Source organism: Ahaetulla prasina, chromosome 7 (genome assembly GCF_028640845.1).
Source record: "Ahaetulla prasina isolate Xishuangbanna chromosome 7, ASM2864084v1, whole genome shotgun sequence".
In the NCBI taxonomy this organism is placed as follows: Eukaryota; Metazoa; Chordata; class Lepidosauria; order Squamata; family Colubridae; genus Ahaetulla; species Ahaetulla prasina.
In genome coordinates this window covers 67892474-67913818 of record NC_080545.1, presented here as the reverse complement: position 1 = coordinate 67913818, position 21345 = coordinate 67892474, and the positions used below count along the sequence as shown (strand labels likewise).

General features: G+C 38.7%; 1 protein-coding gene across 1 annotated transcript; it reads right to left on the bottom strand.

Moving 5' to 3' along the window:
* Positions 1-1973: 1973 nt before the first annotated feature.
* Positions 1974-20306, bottom strand: LOC131202016 (extracellular serine/threonine protein kinase FAM20C-like). Its single transcript, XM_058190521.1, has 10 exons — positions 19816-20306; positions 16945-17105; positions 15606-15684; positions 13064-13156; positions 11510-11625; positions 11003-11183; positions 8054-8163; positions 6040-6121; positions 5028-5087; positions 1974-3616 (listed from the first exon to the last, which is right to left on the bottom strand). The coding sequence occupies exons 1-10, from the start codon at positions 20304-20306 to the stop codon at positions 3379-3381; spliced, it is 1611 nt and encodes a 536-aa protein (XP_058046504.1). The 3' UTR covers positions 1974-3378.
* Positions 20307-21345: the final 1039 nt, after the last annotated feature.

Here is a 21345-nt window from a genome sequence, read left to right as displayed (position 1 = left end):
TTAGCATATTTTATGCCAAAATACCTTTTTGTAAACTTAAAAGCTAATAGATAATACTTTAAAGATCCTAAAGCTAAGCAGCAAAAATAGATGCATGGAAATATAAGCTAGGCAGTGAAACCTTTAATACTAGTCTTTGGGCCTGTCGTTATTTGTTATGATCTGGCAGTTCCATTTTCCCCTCTGGGTACATGATGTTCTCAACTTGTTCCCAGCACAAGTTCTAAGTCATCTTACAAATAAATGTAGATGTTTTCCCCTGAAGTTGAAAACTCTCAGCACAGCTTCATGATATATAAAATCCATAAAAGTGTATCTCCTATTATCTTGAAAGTGCATAGAGTTTACACCAGAGGAACAAGCAGTGAAATGAATATATTGTCATGCTGCAAATGTGCTGTTTTCATCAGATGTCAGCACAAGTAGCAAGGGTGGGACTTGGGTCATAAAGTCATTGCTGCCTTTTGTGGACATTGCTAGTTGGGTATGTTCTGGATGGATTGAGCATGTCCTCTCCCCTCTAATCACTAGTCAGCCTTCACTAAACTTTCTCTTTTTTATAGTTTGCCTTCTCTGTTTACATTTTGTTTTTTGAGTTATAACTCATCTTCCCCATTCATCTTCTCCAGATTTTCAACAAAGTAGAGGAGAAAAAAGCAGACCTCCCTTATTTTATTGGAGAAGTAGAGCATCAGTACAATTCCATATTATCAGAAAAAGTGTCAGTGGGGATGTTTATCTTAGATGCAGGTGACCCCACAATAACAAAGGTTGAAAGGGACTTCTATCTTGTGATTGCCAATTTCCTGTATTTATTAGTTTCAGTTACTGTCTGATACCTTTTATGAAATAAGGGAGGTGATTGTCCAGCAGCTAACCAGTTTCAGCTCTACTCTTTGTTGCCCAATTACAGCAGGCTCTGACTGCTTCCTCTTTGGCCCTAAGTGGTGACTGCCAAATTCTAAGAAGAGAGCAACTCTGGGTGGGTTACAAGTTATAATTTACAACTAATGCTTGTAACAACTCCATGTTCAAACGTTAAGACGGTCTCAGTGTGTCCAGATAAAAAGGGTCAAAGCATATGCTAGCAAGCACATGCTACCAAGCTAACTTTACAAATTAACTCGCTTGTAAAAATTACACGTCAGCTAGATGGTTCAGTAATCCCACTTTGGTTAATCTCAAGAAATTAAGCAGATTTTGACCTGGTAGTAGTTGGATGGGAGATTAGCAGGCAATCTATACCTGTAGATTAGGCATATAATCTCTCTGTTTTTCTACCAATACTGTCACACTATTTAAAGTTTATAAAACCTGCTTTTTCACTTCAGTTTTTCCTCTAAAAAGTATATGAGCTATAGTGCAAAGTCTGAGCTAATGAATCAAATTAAATATTCCTTGTAAAGGTGACAGAGAAAAAAACTGTCATTATGATCATAATCCTTACCAATTTATAAATGTATAATGATTAAAACATGTCTAATGCAACCAGGATTTAGTTAAGTGATTGTGCATCCTGGGCTTCTTGGTCTTAGCATTTTCACAGGGAAAACTCTTAATCTATAGTATCAAGGACCAAGTTTTATAATTCCTTAGAAATTATAATTTCTTATGATATTTGTTATGGTATACATTTTTATGGAATGAAAGTCTTTGCATCTGATGACTTTAATCTAAAATGTTTTTCTACAATAAACAAATTAGTTCTTAAGATGTTTAACTCTTAATTGCATAAGACTAACAGAGTTATATCCATATCAATATATTTGTGCACAATGAATATACTTCAAATCAGAGATTTGTCCATTTTTGGCTTTTTCCAGATGTGCTACCAATTGGCCTCAATAGGCCAAACCTGAGGATTACCCTGTATTGAAGCTTAAATTTCAGTTTAAAGTGAAAATTGCCTGTTGTACCACATAGGTGTAACTAATGTAGAAATTAAACACATATTTATACCATGTTCTGGGTATTTATTTTCATCTTACACTCTTATTTAACAGGATCTAGAAAATCTGTTGCTGTGAAAAACTTGAAAAAGATATGTATGAACACTGAGGCACAATTAATAAACATGATGCAATCTTTTCAGAGTTAATACAATATCCTGAATAAACCATGGCACATTTGCTTATCATTTTCAGCAGAAAATATACCTTGGCTACTTTCCCCACTAAAGACGTAAAATATCATTAAAACAATTTGTTATTCATTCATTTGTCATATTCCTAGAGAAATACAAACACTCATACCTGAAGTTCCCAATAAATTTGTCATACGGTAATTGACTAGTAGCTACAATAGTATTTCTTCAATTGCTTTAAAAAAATTTCCATGCAAAAGGCCATAAAACCAATTAATGGGCAATCATGTTAAATCATTGTATGTATGTTTTCCTTTGAATCCACCTATCCAAGGACAGGAGTAAGCAACCTGTATCTGTCAAGATGCTTTTGAACAGCAACCTTCATTGGCTGTCTCATTGACTGGTGCTTCTGGATGTTGCTAGCAGATGTTGTCAAGAATATCTGGAGAACCACAATACCTGCCCAATAGGAGCCTTGCCTGAGTCTACACATTCCCCTCTGGGTAGACTTCACACATCATTTCCTCTTTATATATGAGAGATCTAAAATTTTATTCTTGGCATCACCAAGAAGGACTTGGGGGAAAAAATGTCTAAAATGCCAGTGAGCCACTGCTGGTCAAGGTCAGTAATATGGGCTGGATGGCTCACTATCAACTGGTTATGTTCCTGTAGAATATTGGTCATTACCTGAAGCAGAATGTTGTATAATACATTGAACTAATTATTCAGATAACCATTTATATGCTTTCAGGCAGACGATTCCAGGTTCACATCTTGCCCTTTCTAAAAGGACCATAACAATAGGAAAACTTGGTGCCTGAGGTCTTAGTAGGTAATATTGCCTAGCAGTTGTCAGAGGCAGATAACTTTTTTTTCATATCAAGAGCTGCAGAAGCAACTTCTGGGCAATTTCAAGGAACTGGTGACACAAGATACTGTGAACTCTCCCTAGCCTTCAGTCCCTTTTTACTCCTGATACTCTTCTCTCTCTCAAGAGGCAGTCTGGAGGAATTGACTGGAAGTTGGCACCATAGTCTGAACTGATTTCTTGCTGTGCATGACTGTTAAGGTAACAGGTAATCTAGACCTTACTTAAATGAACAAATGGTCTGGCAGTGGACAAAGTTCACAGTTCCATACATGAACTCAATAAACTATACATGCCCCCCCCCATAAATAGCAATGGTAGATTCAAAATAATTTCTTCATGAGTAAACAGAAATAGCAGGTTGGGGTTATTATGGGTCTACTGTAAGATAGATCGCTATCACTCCTCTAGCTACTCTGAACTAAAAATACAGCTTTCCTTTTAAGTCATCGACTATTACTTCTTCATGTCCATCTGCCTTCCTGCAGTTTTCCACCATAGCCAATATCTTTTTGAGTCGTCGATCCAGTGCTTCCAGATGAGGCTCTGATAAGACTGGAGACAGGGGATCTGAGGCTAATGATTCACGCATGACATCACTCAAGCGAAAAGGCTCAGTAGCAAGCAGTTCCAGCCGCAGGAAGGTTGACTTTTTAATACTAGGAGACAGTAACAACAAGGAAAAGAGTATAGATATAGGAGGGAGAAAATATCGTATTTAGTATTTCTATCAAAGCAGTTGAATTAAAATAAATGCATATGGACGTGAAAGGCCAGGATGAATCAGGACAGTCATGAGAAGTCTTAGAACTGTCAAGGTGAGAAATGCTCATAATTATGGAATCCAGTAAGCAGGAGTGTCAAACTGGCGGCCCATGGCCTGGATGCATCACATGCAGGCCACACCCACCCTAGCTCCATGAAGGGGAGACAACAACATGATTCCACAGGTTTGACACCCATGCAGTAAAGTAATGTAATTTCTGTACTGATTGCTAAAGCTAAGCTTGAAAATAATATTATCCTATGGGTAGTTGGGAAAAATCCATTCCTTATTGTAATTCAACTGAATCAACCTTAATTTTATGCTGTTTACAAAAGGTTCCCTGGTTCAGATTTCAAACAAATGCATCCTCCTGTAGATTGAGAGTGGAAGTAGTTTGGTAGGCATTTTTCTACCCAGAGCATGTGCATTTTAACAGATTTCTGCCAGAAACATGGTTACATGCTCCTTTGCATTTTGAGTTACCCTACATACATCCAAATGTGTCAATTGGAACCAGCCATCAATCTCAGATAATTCATACTTCAGAATTGGAAAGGGAGCTGGTTCATGGAACTACAGAACTGGATGAAATTTGACCTTCAAAATTAACCTACACACAGTCACATTAAGCCACCTTATCTAACTTGGAGCTCTTTAGATATATTAATCTTCAGCTTTTATAAGAGGAAGTTCAGTCAAAAGTAAATACACAAATATCATATCCTTCATACCATTGGGTGTTCCAAACTCAGATAATTTTCTTCTTTACCCTATCCTTTGAGATTAGTCAGATTTAATATTTTCTAAATAAGATGGTCACATTCGGTGAAAATCATGGAAGCCCAATATCTCTTGAGGACATTCTCTTTGAGAAAGGCTGAATTAGGCCATCAGAGCCATTGTATGATAGTTAATTGGGCAAATGTAATTAATGGGCATGCCTTTTGTTATGTAGACAGTCAAGAAGTATCCAAGTCACTGGATAAGAGATGGGCGGCAAATAAATCTCATAATTAAATAAATAAAGAAATTTGAGCAATCTCAGCAATATTGGACTAGTGGTGAGAAATAGTTCAACAGAAATCACTCTCGCTCCCACATACAATCTCCCACTCTCCTGAACAAACTAAACAATTGAGGATTTGGATGATGTCATACTAAAAACACAGCACTTTTGAGAGAGCACCTTGACAATCTCATTTACGAGCAATGTTAGTTTTTCATTGCAGAAATCTGGATTAAAACATCCTAAATTCCATTACCCCAGCAAATGCAAATTTTGAGAGGTAAAAAATTATCCTTACATGCAGCATTGACGAAGAGGAGTCAGAATAGACATTTCATCATGAGAATGTCTTCCAAATCTGAGAATAAAAATAGCAGATTAAGGCATAATTTGGGGGAGGAGTGATGCTATCCATTACAAACAATTTCCCTGTTCTTCAGAGAAAGAAGTGGCATAAAACTGCATTCTGTCCTCTAATTTTATCCCCACAAAAATCCTGAGGTACGTTGGATTAAAACCATGAATAATCCTGTTACTTGAGAGCTTGGATCTGGATCTGGATTAGTCTGTTGGATCTAGTCCAACAGACTAATCAGTACATGACATGGATGCATCCCAAGGGGTTATTGTACACAATTCAAATGCTGCCACTGAAATAGAACATGAAAATTAGACACAGCTGGATAATGTAGTTATCTTATTCTGTTACTGAGAAGAAAGGAATTATCCAGAGGCAAAACATGGTACAGTTGGTAGGAATTCTTCTAATCATACTGCTTGTAGTGTTATGTTTTATATAATGTCATTCTACTGTTAAATTTTAGAATAATACTATCACTGTAGTCTTAAAGTAAATTATAGTTCTCCTTATCATGTGCAAATAGTGCCAGTAGATAAGTATTCCTTGGCATTCAAATAATACTTGCCAAGTGTTGAGACTGCAGAGACTAGTACACTAGATTCTAGCACAAGACTGATTTGGAGCTAGCTCTTCCTTGTTTGAAATCCTTAACTTGTAAATTCTTGCTTTCAAAGTCTGTCCCACAATGGAGGTGGTGGTTTATTTTGAATTAGTGCAGAATTGTTGTTGTTGCTGTTGTTTTAATCTGGGACTTTCCAAAATGTCATAGTAGTTGGAGCTACAGTCACCAATTTTTTTAGCCAGGGGCATCCCCCATACATCTGAAGAATGTATTGAGATAACCTCTGATGTTAGCCCTGCTTTCAAAGATACAGATCATTATAGCCAGAATTCAAAAGCTTTCCAAAATCTCTTGCCCATCCTTAGGAAGATAGCAACACTTTCTCACCCTCTGCCATTGTCCAGGTGAAGATAAAAAGTGTGGTTACCAAACTTTTCAAATGTCTCATAATGGTGCCTATCCATATTTCCTGCAGATAAAGAGAAAGCAGTGGAAGAAAATCTGTCACCAAAATTTGCCCATACCAGAGCTATAAGACCAAAATTATCGTGTACATTTGTTATTTGGGAAATATGGATACCAACTGTCACTCAGTTCTGTTTCTGACATGAATCTGTTCAGAGAGAGACTTGTCTTGAGCGTGACCCAGTTCTTAGGTGGCCATTAGAATATATAATATTGGGATACAAACATATATTACTCTTCTACCACTGTCAGAAGTGTGTTTGTCTGAGTCTACATTTTAAAAACAACATGGTAAAATCATGGATGAGCTATATTATTTATTCTGCAAGATATAAAGAATATGGATTTTCAAAGCCAAAGGTCATGTAGTATATAACCTGATTTATAGGATGGGAGAGTGAATGTGCACATGTATTCAAATAAACCTTTTTTTTCTAATCCTCTGAGGAACATTCAACAAGGCAGATTATCAATATTTGACTAGATTATATTATCTTTTAAGATGCTATGTTTGTGCTTCTGCTGCCAGCTAATCAAATAGGTTACTCTGACTGGTCAGTTAAACATTATAATAAAAATACATAATAAGCAGCTGCATTTTTGGAGCAAAAATTGGGAATAGATGGGATGGCCGAGTCTAAATACTTATACTGTATATGTCTATTGTTGAAATGTGGAATATAGGATAAGAATATGAAAAAAATGCAATGCTTCCACTAGAGGGCATAGTGACACATGTTTGCCATTATAAACTATAAAATATACTATTATGTGTTGAGTAGTAATTTGAATAAAGGAGTTTTTAACAAACCACATTTTATTGGAATTTTCTTACATGGATCCTGAGAACACTACGGAAAAGATTAAAGTTTTGTTTCTATGTAAGTCTGAAAGGTGAAGCTTTGCATATTAACCTGAAGCTGAAAAAAGAGCAAAAATAAGTTACACTTTTTACTATATAAAATGGACAACTTATGAAACCTACAGAGACATTGACGGTTGGACAGACTGGGCTAAATCAGCCAATAATACCAACCTTGGTAAATGGTGAATATAAGGCCTTCAATGAATTTTCTGAAATTATTCAGGGTCTTGAAATTTAGTTTAGATGCAGGCCTCTACATTCCTTATTGTAACAAGTTTTAACTAGTATGAATTTGGTTCTTCTGAAGTGGGATAAGCAGCTGAGAAAAAGAATGTCCCCTTCCGGAATGGTAAAGCAATGCTAAAAAATACAGGCCAGAACAAGCGACACAGAGAAATGTTACAGAAGGAGCGATTGTTTTCTAGTGAATTTCAGCGCAATGTATTGCCAGTGAAAGACTATTTTGAAGAAGCTGGTAGGAAGCCAGTTTTACACAGACAGAGATCTTTTGTTTTGCAAGATGCAATGGGCCTTATGGTTAGGAAACTTTAGCATCACAGTCTCATTCCTACAAGCTGAGCTGAAACATCTGCAGTGGAAATGCCAGACAGAGGCTGAATCAGAGGCATAATCTGGGGCAGGGGTGAAATGCTCCCGGTTCGGACCGGATCGCCTGATCTGATATCGATGGCAGTGGGTGGTTTGGAGAACCGGTAGCAAAAATCCCTGCCCCCACCCTGCCCAGATGAGCCACATGATCATCAGAGTTTTTTTTTTAACTTTTAAAAGCATTTATTCTTCAGTCGAAAAAATGCTTTTAAAAGTAAAAAAAAAAGCCTCTGATGATCACGCGACTCAGCCGAAGAGGTTGTAGAAAAAATGCTTTTAAAAGTGTAAAAAAAAGTTGGCCACGCCCACCCAGTCACATTACCACCACCACCAAGCCACACCCACAGAACTGGTAGTAACAAATTTTACATTTCACCACTGATCTGGGGCCTTCTGCCCCTGCCTTCTGCCACCACTGACCCAGGTCCCTTGTCCCCAGTATAAATACATTAACATACATACCCATGAGAAAATCAAGTATGGTCATGTCAATGAGACTGAGAAGTCGGGCCGTGTTGTCATAGGGTGGTGTCTTTCGAACCTGAGCACAGTAATCTTCATTCAGCTCCCACCTGGGAAAAGTCAGCCATTGTGAAATATTATCTGCTAATTTTTTGGCCTAACATCTCTGTTCATAAAGGCCTCAAAAATTCATTGCTTTGGACAGGCTTTGGTTAATCATTTACAGTACTTCACTTTTAGTATTCCATCCGTTTATCCAGTTTTTTCTCTCCCCCACAATAGCTACTGCTGTACACTTTGAGCAGCATATAAGAATATTTACCAACAAAAAATATCCATGGTGTGTTTTCAAATATAATTTAGTTATTCTTCACTTAAATTTTATTTTGTCTTTCTGTTTTAAACTGTTGAGGTGTATTGGTCAACAGTAGTACATGCAGTCTTAGTAGCAACAATAAATAAATCTCATAATGGAAAAAAGGAGCTGCTATTTATTTATTTATTTATTTATTTATTTATTTATTTATTTATTTGTCACAATAGTATATAATTTATTTGTCACAACAGTATATTGTGTTGTCACCTTACGCATTTTGTCATTTTGCAAATGCATGCTGTAAGAGTACAGGGATTCTTTTGAGCTTGTTTGCATGATGCTGCAGTTACAAAGGCCAAAATACTTTGCTGTGTGAGCTGAGCTACAAATGACTTCTCCCTTTTTCCACTCATGCAGATGCATACTAAGTGATGACACTCAAACCAGGAAAATCTCTGAAGCATCTTTTCCTCTTTCTGCCAGTAAAATTACCATGAGAATAAGTGCACAATGGAATTCTGCTCCCTTTTCAAAGCAATGAAAATGTGCTGGCACTTCTCATTGCTGATAGGGTGAACCTTGATCCCGAGACCTTAAGAAAAGCAACAGAAATAGAGAAAGTGGCATGCTTGCCCAGAAAAATAATGCATTTTTGTGAAATGAGCCTTTCCCACAGGTATGAAGCAGTATGTCTCAACTGCTTAAAATAAGAGGCTCATTTCCTTTTCTTCATTTCCAGGAGATCATACCAGACAGGTAACAGATCAACATTTATTTATATGATGGTGGATAGGAAAATATATTTTTCTGTTGATATCCATGTTCTGTCATGGTTATAATGCACTTTAAGGTGTTGGTTACGACCTTTAAAGCGCTCCATGGCTTAGGACCTGGGTACTTACGGGACCGCCTGCTGTTACCACACGCCTCCCACCGACCCGTACGCTCCCATAGAGAGGGACTTCTCAGGGTGCCGTCCGCCAAACAATGCCGGCTGGCGGCCCCCAGGGGAAGGGCCTTCTCCATGGGGGCTCCCACACTCTGGAACGAGCTTCCCCCGGGTTTACGCCAAATACCTGACCTTCGGACATTCCGTCGCGAACTGAAGACACATCTTTTTATCCGCGCGGGGCTGGCTTAAATTGGAATTTTAATGTTAAATTGATTAATTTTTAAACGGGGTTTTTTAGTATGGCAAATTTTAATCTCCAGGCTAATTTAAATAAGTTTTTTAAATTGTATTTTAACCTTTATATTGTATTGCTGGTTTTATCTTGCCTGTACACCGCCCTGAGTCCTTCGGGAGAAGGGCGGTATAAAAATCAAATAAATAAATAAATAAATAAATAAGTTTACATCTTTTTATTTTAGATTTCTGAATCTTTTTTGATTTTGTATCTGAATGCTCTCATGCTCTCGTGCTCATGCTCTCGTGCTCTCATGCTCTCGTGACATCTCGTCTGGATTACTGCAATGCTCTCTACATGGGGCTCCCCTTGAGGAGCATCCGGAGGCTCCAGTTGGTCCAGAATGCGGCTGCGCGGGTGATAGATTTATTTATTTATCAAATGCTCTCGTGGCTCCCATGTGACACCTCTCCTGCGCAGACTGCACTGGCTACCTGTGGCCTTCTGGGTGCGCTTCAAGGTTTTGGTAACTATCTTCAAAGCACTCCATGGCATAGGGCCAGGTTACTTACGGGACCGTCTGCTGCCACCGATTGCCTCTCCCCGACCCGTGCGCTCTCACAGGGAGGGACTCCTCAGGGTGCCGTCGGCCAGGCAGTGCCGACTGGCGACACCCAGGGGAAGGGCCTTTTCTGTGGGGGCTCCCACCCTCTGGAACGAACTTCCCCCAGGACTCCACCAACTTCCTGACCTTCGAACCTTTCGCCGCGAGCTTAAGACACATCTATTTATTTGTGCAGGACTGGACTAGAATTTTAAAATTTGAATTTGGTTTTAATGGGGTTTTATTACTTTTATTGCTATTTTTAAATATTCGGCCTTATTTAATAAGTTTTTTAATTGATGTTTTATTCTGTATTTATATGTATGTTTTTTATCAGGCTGTAAACCACCCTGAGTCCCTTGGGAGATAGGGCGGTATAAAAATGCGAATAAATAAATAAATAAATAAATAAAAATGAAGCTTGAGATATTTATATATCTATATTCATATATAGAAAAGACATTAAAAAAATGCCTATTTCCATTAGTTACTTGAGACCCATGCTTTAATCTTTTAAAAACAGAATCAGCTTCTTCAAGTCACCAGTGATGAAGGAGCCACTGACTGAATATTTTGCAGGTGGGTGTTCTTCGTCCTCTTACTGGACTTTTCTTGGGCTCACATGAGCATAAAAGCAAGGGGAATTTAAAAAAAAAAGTAAAATAGTTGAAAAAAAAAAGTGGGGGAGGCAAGATGACCAAACTGGTGGGCTCAGGGATGTACCTTCATGGTTTGTACCGATTCCCTTAAGTTTAGACTAAGCGCCTCACTTTCTCCTTTCTTCGATTGTCCTGTTTCTCCAACTATCTCACATGTCTCCACTCTATCTAAAATGTTCTTTTTGCCTTTTAAATCCTCTTTTTAGCAGTAGTGGCTTTTCTTTTCTCCTTTTGGATACTCACTCAGCTTTCTTGGTCTTGGAATAGGAACGCCTCCAGGGACTCCGCCAAGACCGACGTTCAGCTATCGTTTTGTCAGGCAACAAAGCTGCCATGGATCCTTCAATCTGGTCAGGTTTGCCACACAAAGCATGTTCAGTGGAGCAATAGTAGGAGCACACACCAAAGAAACAGATGTTGCCAGCTGGTTGATCCAGGCAAAATGGAAGGAAGCAAAAGTTAGGGAACTGAAACACAGAAGCATTTTTTCTATGATAGATCGTACCACCACCTGTCTTACAGATTCGAAAGGAGAAGGGAATAGTTTAAATTCCTGTCATGGTCTTCTCTAAACTGTTGCTTTTAATGTAGTGCAGTGATGAAGCTGGCCAGGAATTGTAGGAGACAATTCTAGAAAGAAATCTAGAGAGCAGTTTATTGGGAAAAATTTGCACAATTGCCCCCATAAATTCAAAGACACAATTATTCATTGTTTCCAAAGTTGTCAAGAATGGGGCAGGAGATACTCACCTGGGGAGATGAAAAACGTTTTAAACAGTTTCATATCTGTTGTAATGTCACGAATGTCCTCGCCTATGTTCACCAAGCGTCCAGAAACTGGGGGAATTCTTCTAAAGTCCAAGATCCTTCATGGAAAAGGCAATTGCAGGAGAAAAGTTGGAATAAAGAACAGATAGCTTAGTCTATACACTATTAACACCATAAAGCCTACAATCAAACAATATCAATTAACTTTTTCTAATAGTTGTATTATGATGTGGGCCTCAAGCCTTCCCCTGAGGTTTGCCTTCTAGCAAATTGCTATGGACTGGGTGCATTGAAAAGTATCTTGTATCATCTTCTGCCAGATCCTTTATGGAACTCTTGGTGAAGGATTCCTTGATGGATTGCTTCTCACCTTGGAGGGTTTGGACTATAACAGCAATGCTCTGAGTGAATTAGAAGCCTCACCTAAATTTCTCAGGATGCTCCCTTTATTCTGAAAATTAAATGAGGCTTCCCAACTGCTTAGAGAGACCCAGGGCAAAGGTGTAGTAAATCCTGCTAGAAATTGGACTGTATTGTACCCTTCAAGGATAGTTTTTACTGAGGCTAATCTGAATTCAGTGATGGATAACCTTTGAAATGAGCAGACCTCATATAAATATGAAACACTTAGTATAACCTTGGATATACCAAGCAGAGCTAGAGTTTCAGAATGGCTACCAATAACTTTGTCATGGATCATTTTGTCACACTAGATCAAATGGTGAAAACCTGTGGCCATCCAGAAGTTTTAGGATTCCTGCTTCCTTTAAGTAAACATCGTAATCCTGTAATCAAGGATATTCAAATTTATATTCCCACAAAATCTAAACGGTTACAGATTATCCAACCCTGTTCTATAGCTTGTTGTATGCCTGGATCTCATATCAGCCAAAATCACTATTTTGATTGATTATGTGCCATCAAGTCATTTTAAATTCCTAGCCATTGCATAAATAGATATTCTCCATGATGATTTGTCTTAATCTGGTCTTTCAAGTTTTCCAATATTGCAGTCATTGCTACTGTAACTGAATCCACCACCTTGCTACTGTTACCTTCTTCTTCTCTTTCCTTTCACTTTTCCCAGACTTAGACCCTTCTCCAGGTTTTCACATAATATGTCCGAAATAAGATAATTAGGCTCTGGTCATTTGAGCCTTGAGTGAGAACTCTTGCTTGATTTGTTCAGTGACCCATTGGTGTTCATGGTATTTTCAGGTGCCTTCTCAAACACTGTTTTAAAGGGTCAGGCTGGTTATATTGTTATTTTTTATTATGATGTGTATCTCCCATTCTTTCTACTCATATTCAGGGCAGGAGGTTGTCTTCTACTAGCTCAGCCTTGCCTACTCAGCCTAAGTAGAGCTCTTTTTATGTACTACTGGGATTATTCTGCAACAGAAAGTGCCAAAACCTGAATTCGTCTACAGACAAAGAATATATTCTAGATTTAAACTATGGTATTTTTTTTACTAACCACCTCCTGAAAATAAAGCATAGGTATATTTTGAAGATGAGAATTAGACTGAACTTAACCTGTCCAAATGAAAAGCTGATATTTCTGCATTGTGCCGCTCAAAGTCTGAAAAGTAAAAGAAGTCTGCTGAAGTTTCCTGGTCTCGGGTTTGCCTAGGAAAGCAGAGAGAAGAGTTGAATGGGCTATCAGAAATAAAATATCAGATATCTTAGTTTCCCTAAGAAACTTCATCTAGCTCACAGAATTCCCCAATAATATGGTGTTATTGAGAATTCTGGGAAGATATCAACATTTGGCAGATACTCATATATAGAGAAATGGTCAAGACAGTAAGCTAAAGTCTAAAGTCAAGACTTTGTGGCTAAAGTCAAGTCTGTATCGCCTTTGCATCTGGGAGATCAGTTTGCACATGAGATAAGAATGTGCAAGGTTCTTATAGCAAGTCAGATTTGCATCCATCATCTTGGTATTTTACAGCAGTAGGGGTAGGATTCTACTGGTTCGAACCGGTTCAGGAGAACCGGTCACTCTGACAATCAGCTGGGCCTGCCTACCCACCCCTGCACTTTACTTACATTTATTTCCTTTGTTTGAAGCCTAGCTAATCAGCGTGGCAGAGTGGATTGCTATGCCTCAGCTGTTTTACTCACCGGGGCTGCAGTAGAAGCCAAGTTTTAGAGCTGAATTCAAACGCAGCTGGTTGTTACACCAGTTGAATCCCACCACTGTACAGCAGTAGTAATTCGTGTGATTTCAAGTGGTGGATATTTTTTCAATCTATCTCAGGGGTGTCAAACTCAAGGCCCATGGACTGGATTCAGCCCCCGGGTGGCTTAGATCCGGCCAATGGGGCCGTCCTGGAAACAGTGAAGGACCGGCCCAGAGTACCTCTGCCAGTGGAAACGGTGCTTGGAGGACCACACCCGGCCCCCACAGAGCTTTGTTTTCACTGGCAGAGTGCTGCAGAAGGCTGTCAGAGCCAAAAAATGGGGCCTGGAGAGCCGCACACAGCCCCCACCCCTCCCGAGCTCCACTTTTGCTGGCAGAGGGCTGCATAAGGCTGTCATGGCTGAAAATGGAGCTTATGAGCCCGTTTTCACTGGCAGAGCATTCGGGCTACTACTACAGGCGCCCCTGACATGAGTGACGTCAAGCTGGCTATGCTCACCCCGGCCCCCTGGGGTCAAACACCACCCTGATGCGACTCTCAATGAAATTGACACCCCTGATCTATCTGGAGATGTTGGAGATATTTTGTATGCAAAGTGCATGCTTTGCAGAGCTACAGACTTCCAGCTCAATCCGTTCAAAAAAACTAGCTTCCAATTAATGTTATTCAATTTTATCATTCTAAAGATTTTTCTCAATTCAGACCTTTCCAGGAATGTCCATTATTTTTGAAAGGAACGTGTTGTTATTGTGGATTCCAGCTTGAAAAACACTAAGAACTTCAATTTAAGTCTTTCACCAGCAGAGGTCGCCCATCTCCACCAAAACTGAACTCTGCAATAGCTACAACTGTGCTAGGGTGGTAATAAGGATAACTATTTTTTACTACAGCGCCATATGTAACCATCTTGTGGTAGAAAATTTCAGAGTAATTTTAAGGACATTTCGATTAAATATTCAGTGAATCAGTTTGAACACTCATGAATATGGCATTAAGTTAGGGAAAGCAGGCATATTGATAGGGAACAGAAGTGCAAGATTGCTGTTCTTTTGCTAGGATATAGGGATTGCAAAATGCTTTAAAGGGTTGTGAATGTTTTTTTTCTGAAGCGTTGGATATTTTTGGTTCTAACTCTAATTAAAATATGACACTGCCTGTTAGTATTTTGAGCTATTTTCCCAGATGTTCCCAATACATTGAGAAGTGCCTATTTTTGAAAGAATACTTCAATTCTGCCTTTAATTTGTAATCAGATTTGCAGATGTTGATGATTTATTATATTACTCCTGTGTAATTTTATTATCTCTGTGGCCATGACATTTTTTCTGCAGATGAAACCCCATGAGAAATACAGAGAAAGTCAATCCAGCCTTGGATTGTTTCAATGCCAGCCTTATTTCTGTTTCAATGCCAGCCTTATAAAATATGCTGTCTGAGATATAGAAACGGGCTTGCCAGCAAAGGGGCACACATGTATCATTTTCCTACAGTAGCCTTCATTACCTTTTGCCAAGAAACCAATATGGAGGCATCTTTGTAGTCAGCAGCTTCTGTACCTGACTTTACATTTTGATATTTACAATTAAGTTGCTTCTGATAGAGTCATTGAATAGGTGTTTTTCGCAAACAAACTTCTTTTTCATTTGGGTTACAGATGACAATGCCAGGATTACCTTATCAGCTTGCTATACAAAGATGCTTTAGCTACCAATTAATTTATAAAGTGTAGGTTTAATGTAAACCCATCAAGGATTGGTGCAATGCACAAAAAGATGCTCAGGGCCATGATATTACGGGTAGTAAAGAGCACGCTCTCATGTCAGCCTGAATTCCCAAATTTTCAGCTAGCATTGCCTTTGGAGTTACACTCTCAGCAACTCCAAACAGCCCATTTTGGAGGGGATCACAATTAATGTATCAAGGTGCCTTACTTCATAGGTTTGAAGAGAGCTTGGCCATGATTGGGAAAAGTCATGATAAGCTTCAGTTGAGTTCCTCCAGGCTTCTGAACTGAAATGACATTAACAAGCATTAGAGCTCACGAAGAGATTCATATTGCTGTATTTTTTATTCTATAGATGAGGATAAAATGATCCATTTATCTTGTACATTCAAAGAGGATACTTCCTGGAAAAGTGCCTGTCGAATAAAAATCCTGGTTTTAAAAATACGATTATGAAGTAGGCTTCTTTCTCACACTTTTAGTGTTTCACACCAAATTTCATCCTAAATATGATGTCTACCAAACTGGGTTTTGTGACCATTGGCTGTGGTGATTTTATTACCACTTAGAGAGCCTTTATCCTCTGTATGTAGTTCTGCAATAATTTAATAATAATTGACCCCTAAATTTAATTTTTGATCTGACAACCTACTGTACTAGGACCTCTTTTGGATATAATATCCAGTGTACATTTAGTATCCATTAAACAGTACAACAGTGGTCTTATGGTCTTCATCAGCTTCAGGCTTTTTATGCATTTTAGATTCAAAATCAAATTATTATTTCCCCAATCTCCATCTTTGAGTATTTTTCTGTTATATTATTATATATATTATTATAACAGAATATATTATAACATATTCGTATGTTATAATGTATGCTTGTCCACATGTTAAAGAGTGGCTATATAGCTATCAAGCTGTTTAACTCTGCTGTCATGTATTCGCCAGTGGTAATGTATGTCTGTATTTAAATTTTAAAAAATATATATTAAAAATAACAAAGAGAAGAAACATGGCTGTCTTTTGTTTGCACTGAGAATCTTGGCAAACTCTTGGCATGGGGGATGTAATTAATGAGCTTATCTGACTCCCAAACTTCACTTTTGGCAATCAAATAGCCCAGAAACAAACTGCCAAAGATGAAGAATTCATTTTCCCAGCAGGTGGAGGAGGAGGGGAGATGATAAGATGTCAGGTTGGTTTAACTTATCTAAATAAAACATTCAGTAAAACAAATAAACAGAGAAATCTAATCTGTCCAAGATGTCATCACCTTGTACTCTTGCATTTCAAGCAAAATTCGTTAACAAAAAGTGTGGCTATGGGCTACAAAAAGATAAGTCCCTATTTTGGTTGGTTAATACTAAGTAGCTCATCTGCAGAAGAGACTCCTCCTCCTTCTAACACTCTTCTCTGTGGATGGTTTAACTGGGTTGATACTGAATTAAAGAAACACTAGGAAAGTAAACAGTAGAAAAGAGAAAACGGAATGAGAAAACAAACAAACAATGAGTGAGATGGAGCATCTGAAATGCTATGTAATACCTGAGCTGATAATTTTCTGTTTGGCCAAATCCTTCATCAAGTCATGGCGAGAGGGATCATGGCGGCCGTACAGTTCATAGCGATTGATTCCAGCGTAAAAACTGAGCCAAGCAGGGTGAGCACTGTGGTTCTGAAAATCTTCTGCATTGTTGCTTATGATTCTGCAGATCCAACACACAAAATCAAGCTATTGAGTTATTATTACATCCTACGTATGAATACTGAATTTGCACATTGAATTACAAGCAAAATAAAGCTACCAGATAAAGATATCAATACATTAAGGCTATTCTGAAATCTCTAGAAGTAACCAAAGCAAACCAAACCAAAGCAAACCAAAGCAAACCAAAGCAAACCAAACCAAACCAAACCAAACGAAACCAAACCCCCATGATGACATCCTAGGTCCGTGATGGCAAACCTATGGTACGCATGCCAGAAGTGGCACGCAGAGCCATCTCTCCGGGCACACCACCATCACCTTTTGCACTTCCGGGTTCTGGCACATGCATGTGCCCCGGTCAGCTGGTCTTCACATGCGCATGCACACCAGAAACCGGAAGACCAGGTGACTGGCGTGCATGCCAGGTAATTGCTCTTCCAGTTTCCGACGCTCCCAGGCATGGATGCCGGAGAGCTGCTCTTCCAGTTTCTGGAACTCACAGGCACGCCCACGCACGCTCCCATTTTGGCACTCAGTGCCGAAAAGGTTTTCTAATACTATGCTAGTTCTTATGGAGAACTTAGTGCAGATGAAGGGCAACACCAGTTAAAGAACTGGCAGCTATAACTTCACACTTTTTGGACAAATAAAATAATTATTAAACTTGCCACATAACACTCCAAAATTGTGGATGAGAAAGGTAAAAAAAGTCTGGATAAGAGATATTGCCTGCAAGCAAGAACTGGTGGGACAAAAAAAAAGACAAAATAATAGAATATGTGAAGAAGCTAAAGTGCTTTGGGACTTTAGAATTTAAAGAGACAAGCATTTGTTTGTTCCCTGCCTTGTTTATTTTTTATAAATAATTCAAGATGGTGAACTTCTAATACTTCTTCCTCCTATTTTTCCCAGAACAGAAGAGAAAGAACCATACAAAATCACAAACTATAAAAATCGTAGCAAATAGTAGAACAACTGTGGCAAATAAAAGCAAAAACCAATAGCAATAGGTGCCTTGGATAAAATCCAAAACATCTGGAGCACCACTTGAACACCATTGGTATTCATGAAATCATCACCAGTCAAATGGAAAAAGCAGTTTTGCTTGAAACAGCTTACATCATGCAATGATACCTTTAACGTTATTAAACAATAACATTTGCCTATTCCAGGTTCTTGGGAAGGCCTTGATAGCTGGACAAAAATGCCAAACCCAGTCTAAACATCTGGCTGACTGCAACACCAACCATAGTAATAATGTAGAATGAAAGAGCTAAACATTAGAATTGGGGTGATGGCACATTTCAAAATCTAGTTTCATGACCGACTTTCTGATTTCATTTTTCTATTGCAACCAGCCTTAAACCAATATCTGTTGAAATGGCCATGTAGTGCAGCCACATCCCATAGTTTCCTACTCTGGAACAGAAAATTCTGTGCATTTGTATGTACAACTGTATATTTGTACATGTAATTGTGGTTGATGGGATAAACATAATTCTTTTTTGTTCTAGCTTGTACTTCCTCCATCAAACAGCACTGCTGGGTTTAGCAATGATGCTGTGTTGTGAAAAAATAAGGCTCAGCAGATCCTGCTTTAAACAAATAGAAGAAGTAGCATCATAATTGTCTGTTAGAAATAATAGAGCAGGGGTGTCAAACTCAAGGCCTGGGGGCCAGATCAAAACCCCCGTGGCCCATGGGCCTGCCCTGGAAACAGTGAAGGACTGGCCCGCAGTGCCTCTGCCAGCGAAAACAGAGTTCAGGAGGGCCACACATAGCTCTCCCGGACTTCATTTTCACCGGCAGAGGGCTGAAGGAGGCTGTCATGGCAGAAAATGGAGTCTCAATGAGTGATGTCGAGCTGGCTATGCCCACTCTGGCCACTGAGGTCAAACAGAACCCTGATGCGGCCCTCAATAAAATTGAGTTTGACACCCCTGTAATAGAGAAAAGAACTGGAAAGAGAAGAAAAGCACAAGGATGTTGGTTTGCTCTGAATACAAAGAGGCATTTGGAAGTCAGCATAATATACAGAGGTAAATTACAATAATCTGATCACAACACCCTATGGAAAATACTTCCCTCTGAATCCCATGACCTGGCATGCATGCTTTCAGTACTGATTTTATATATTGTTGTTATACATTATTATAATAGTCTTAGAAAGTCCTCATGGTAGAAGACCATGTCTGTTAGGATTACAATTCTTCCCATAATAGATGCACATACACTTCTTATATCAACAATGGCCAAAAAGGGAAAAAATGGGTCATGACTGTAGGACAGAACTTCACCTGAATGAAATGGCAACCATGATCTTCCCACCATCTCTTCCTCTTTCTTTCTTTCTCTCTCTCTCTCTCTCTCTCTCTCTCTCTCTCTCTCTCACTCACATGTTCACTCAGCAACAATTTCACTTTATGAAAAGTTGCTTGAACCGATTGCCATCTTTAATGAGGAAGAGGGTGATATGATCTCACATGGGAGGTTATGCCTCAGGGAAGAGTCAGAATCAAATTACACAACATAATCTTAGTCTGGCTTCTTATCCACGCAACCTACTGAGAATCAAACTCTTCCAAAATGGGGAAAGAAAATATTTTACACTTAATAATAGAATCTGGGCAGGAATAGACACAAGCTCATCCGAGAAGAGAACACGTTAAACTGAGCGAGTCATCCAGAAGGAAAGGAGGATCTCTCACCGTTCATCACTACTTTTTATGAAGAGACTCATCTTTGGCTTGATCCCAAATAGTTTGTCTTTCCTTGTAACTTTTGGGATTGGGATCTTATACAGAGGATGATGAAAAAGAGCAGACAATTTGGATTTGATTTTCTGGCTGGGTTTTTCTTTGGTTTCCTGTTGCTTGATGTTGTCATCTTGGAGAGCCACATTGCTGAGGCCACCCACATGTGACACACCTTCTGTTGAGTGAAATCCTTTTTCCAAGGAGCTGTTACTGCTACTAAAATCCTGAAGATTCCTCAGATTCATCTTATTCTGAGTTGCTAATATGGAACTGGGTGATAAATGGTCCAAGGTACTTGTTGCTTTAGATAGACACCTGCAGGACGTATAATCAGCAGAGGGCACAAAATCCATCACGATGTGTATCAGGACAACCATAAGGAGAAAAAGACAAAGGATGGCTTTGAGTTTCCTCTGGAGCAAAAAAGGCAAGTAGCGTACCATCTTCTTGGATTCTTAGACACAGCAAGATGCAATGGAATGTCAAAGATTCACATGTAAATAGAAAAAGTCTCACTTCTTTTTCAATCCTAATTGCAAGAATGCAACAGTAAGAATAGTAGTTCCAGAACTATAATCCAGGGAGAAATGCAGAAGTTCAAATGCAGAAGTTTCAGGTAAAATAAACAATTAAACAACTATAATCTCTCCATTTATGTTATAATCACTTTTACTTATGAAAAAAATAATAATAAAGCTACCAGTGCTACAAAAATTTCCTTCATCAAGTAGTCCTCAGCAAGGAAAGGGAGGGAAGAGAGGTTGTCTATGAATTTTAACTATGTTGATAAGAGAAGAGCAGGTGGAGTCAAGGTTAATGTGAAGAGACCAAACTCCAAATCAATAGTAGCAGATTAACCAATCCGCAGGTCTCTTCAAATCATAGTGTCATGCAACAGCAGTTGTTAAAACTGGCTATTGCAACATGATAACTTGTACTGGAACTTTTTGGCTGAAATATCTAGGATTTATTTTTTTTAAAAATGGGCTATCAGTCAGATGATGTATAGATAAAGATGTAGGCACATCAGTTCATTTCACAAATCTTTATTATGGAAACATGTCACTTTGTCCCCAGAATGTAAAAATAAAACATTTTTTCACTGTCACGGGACAAACAATTATCCTGCTAGTTTATTTCAGCCTGTGCATTTGTATAAACATAGGCAAGGCTGGTTTGCTAGTCATTGTTGATTGAAGTAGACCCTATGGATCAATGGTCTAGCTATTGGCATCCAACATTTTGCCTTGCCTGGATCATACTGAGTGAAGAAGAATTGTCTTGGGCCACATATTAAATATATAATAAAGTAATAGCAATAGCACTTAGACTTATATACTGTTTCGCAGTGCTTTACAGCCCTCTCTAAGCGGTTTACAGAGTCAGCATATTGCTCCCAACAATCTGGGAACTCATTTTACCGATCTCGGAAGGATGGAAGGCTGAGTCAATCTTGAACCTGGTGAGATTCGAATTGACAAA

Coding starts and splice junctions, on each gene's coding strand:
- LOC131202016 (XM_058190521.1), bottom strand. CDS start 20,306: ATGGTACGCTACTTGCCTTTTTTGCTCCAGAGGAAACTCAAAGCCATC. Junction 11,626..13,063: donor TCAGCTTTTCATTTGGACAG/GTTAAGTTCAGT, acceptor TTTTCCATGAAG/GATCTTGGACTTTAGAAGAA. Junction 11,184..11,509: donor AACGTTTTTCATCTCCCCAG/GTGAGTATCTCC, acceptor TGGATCAACCAG/CTGGCAACATCTGTTTCTTT.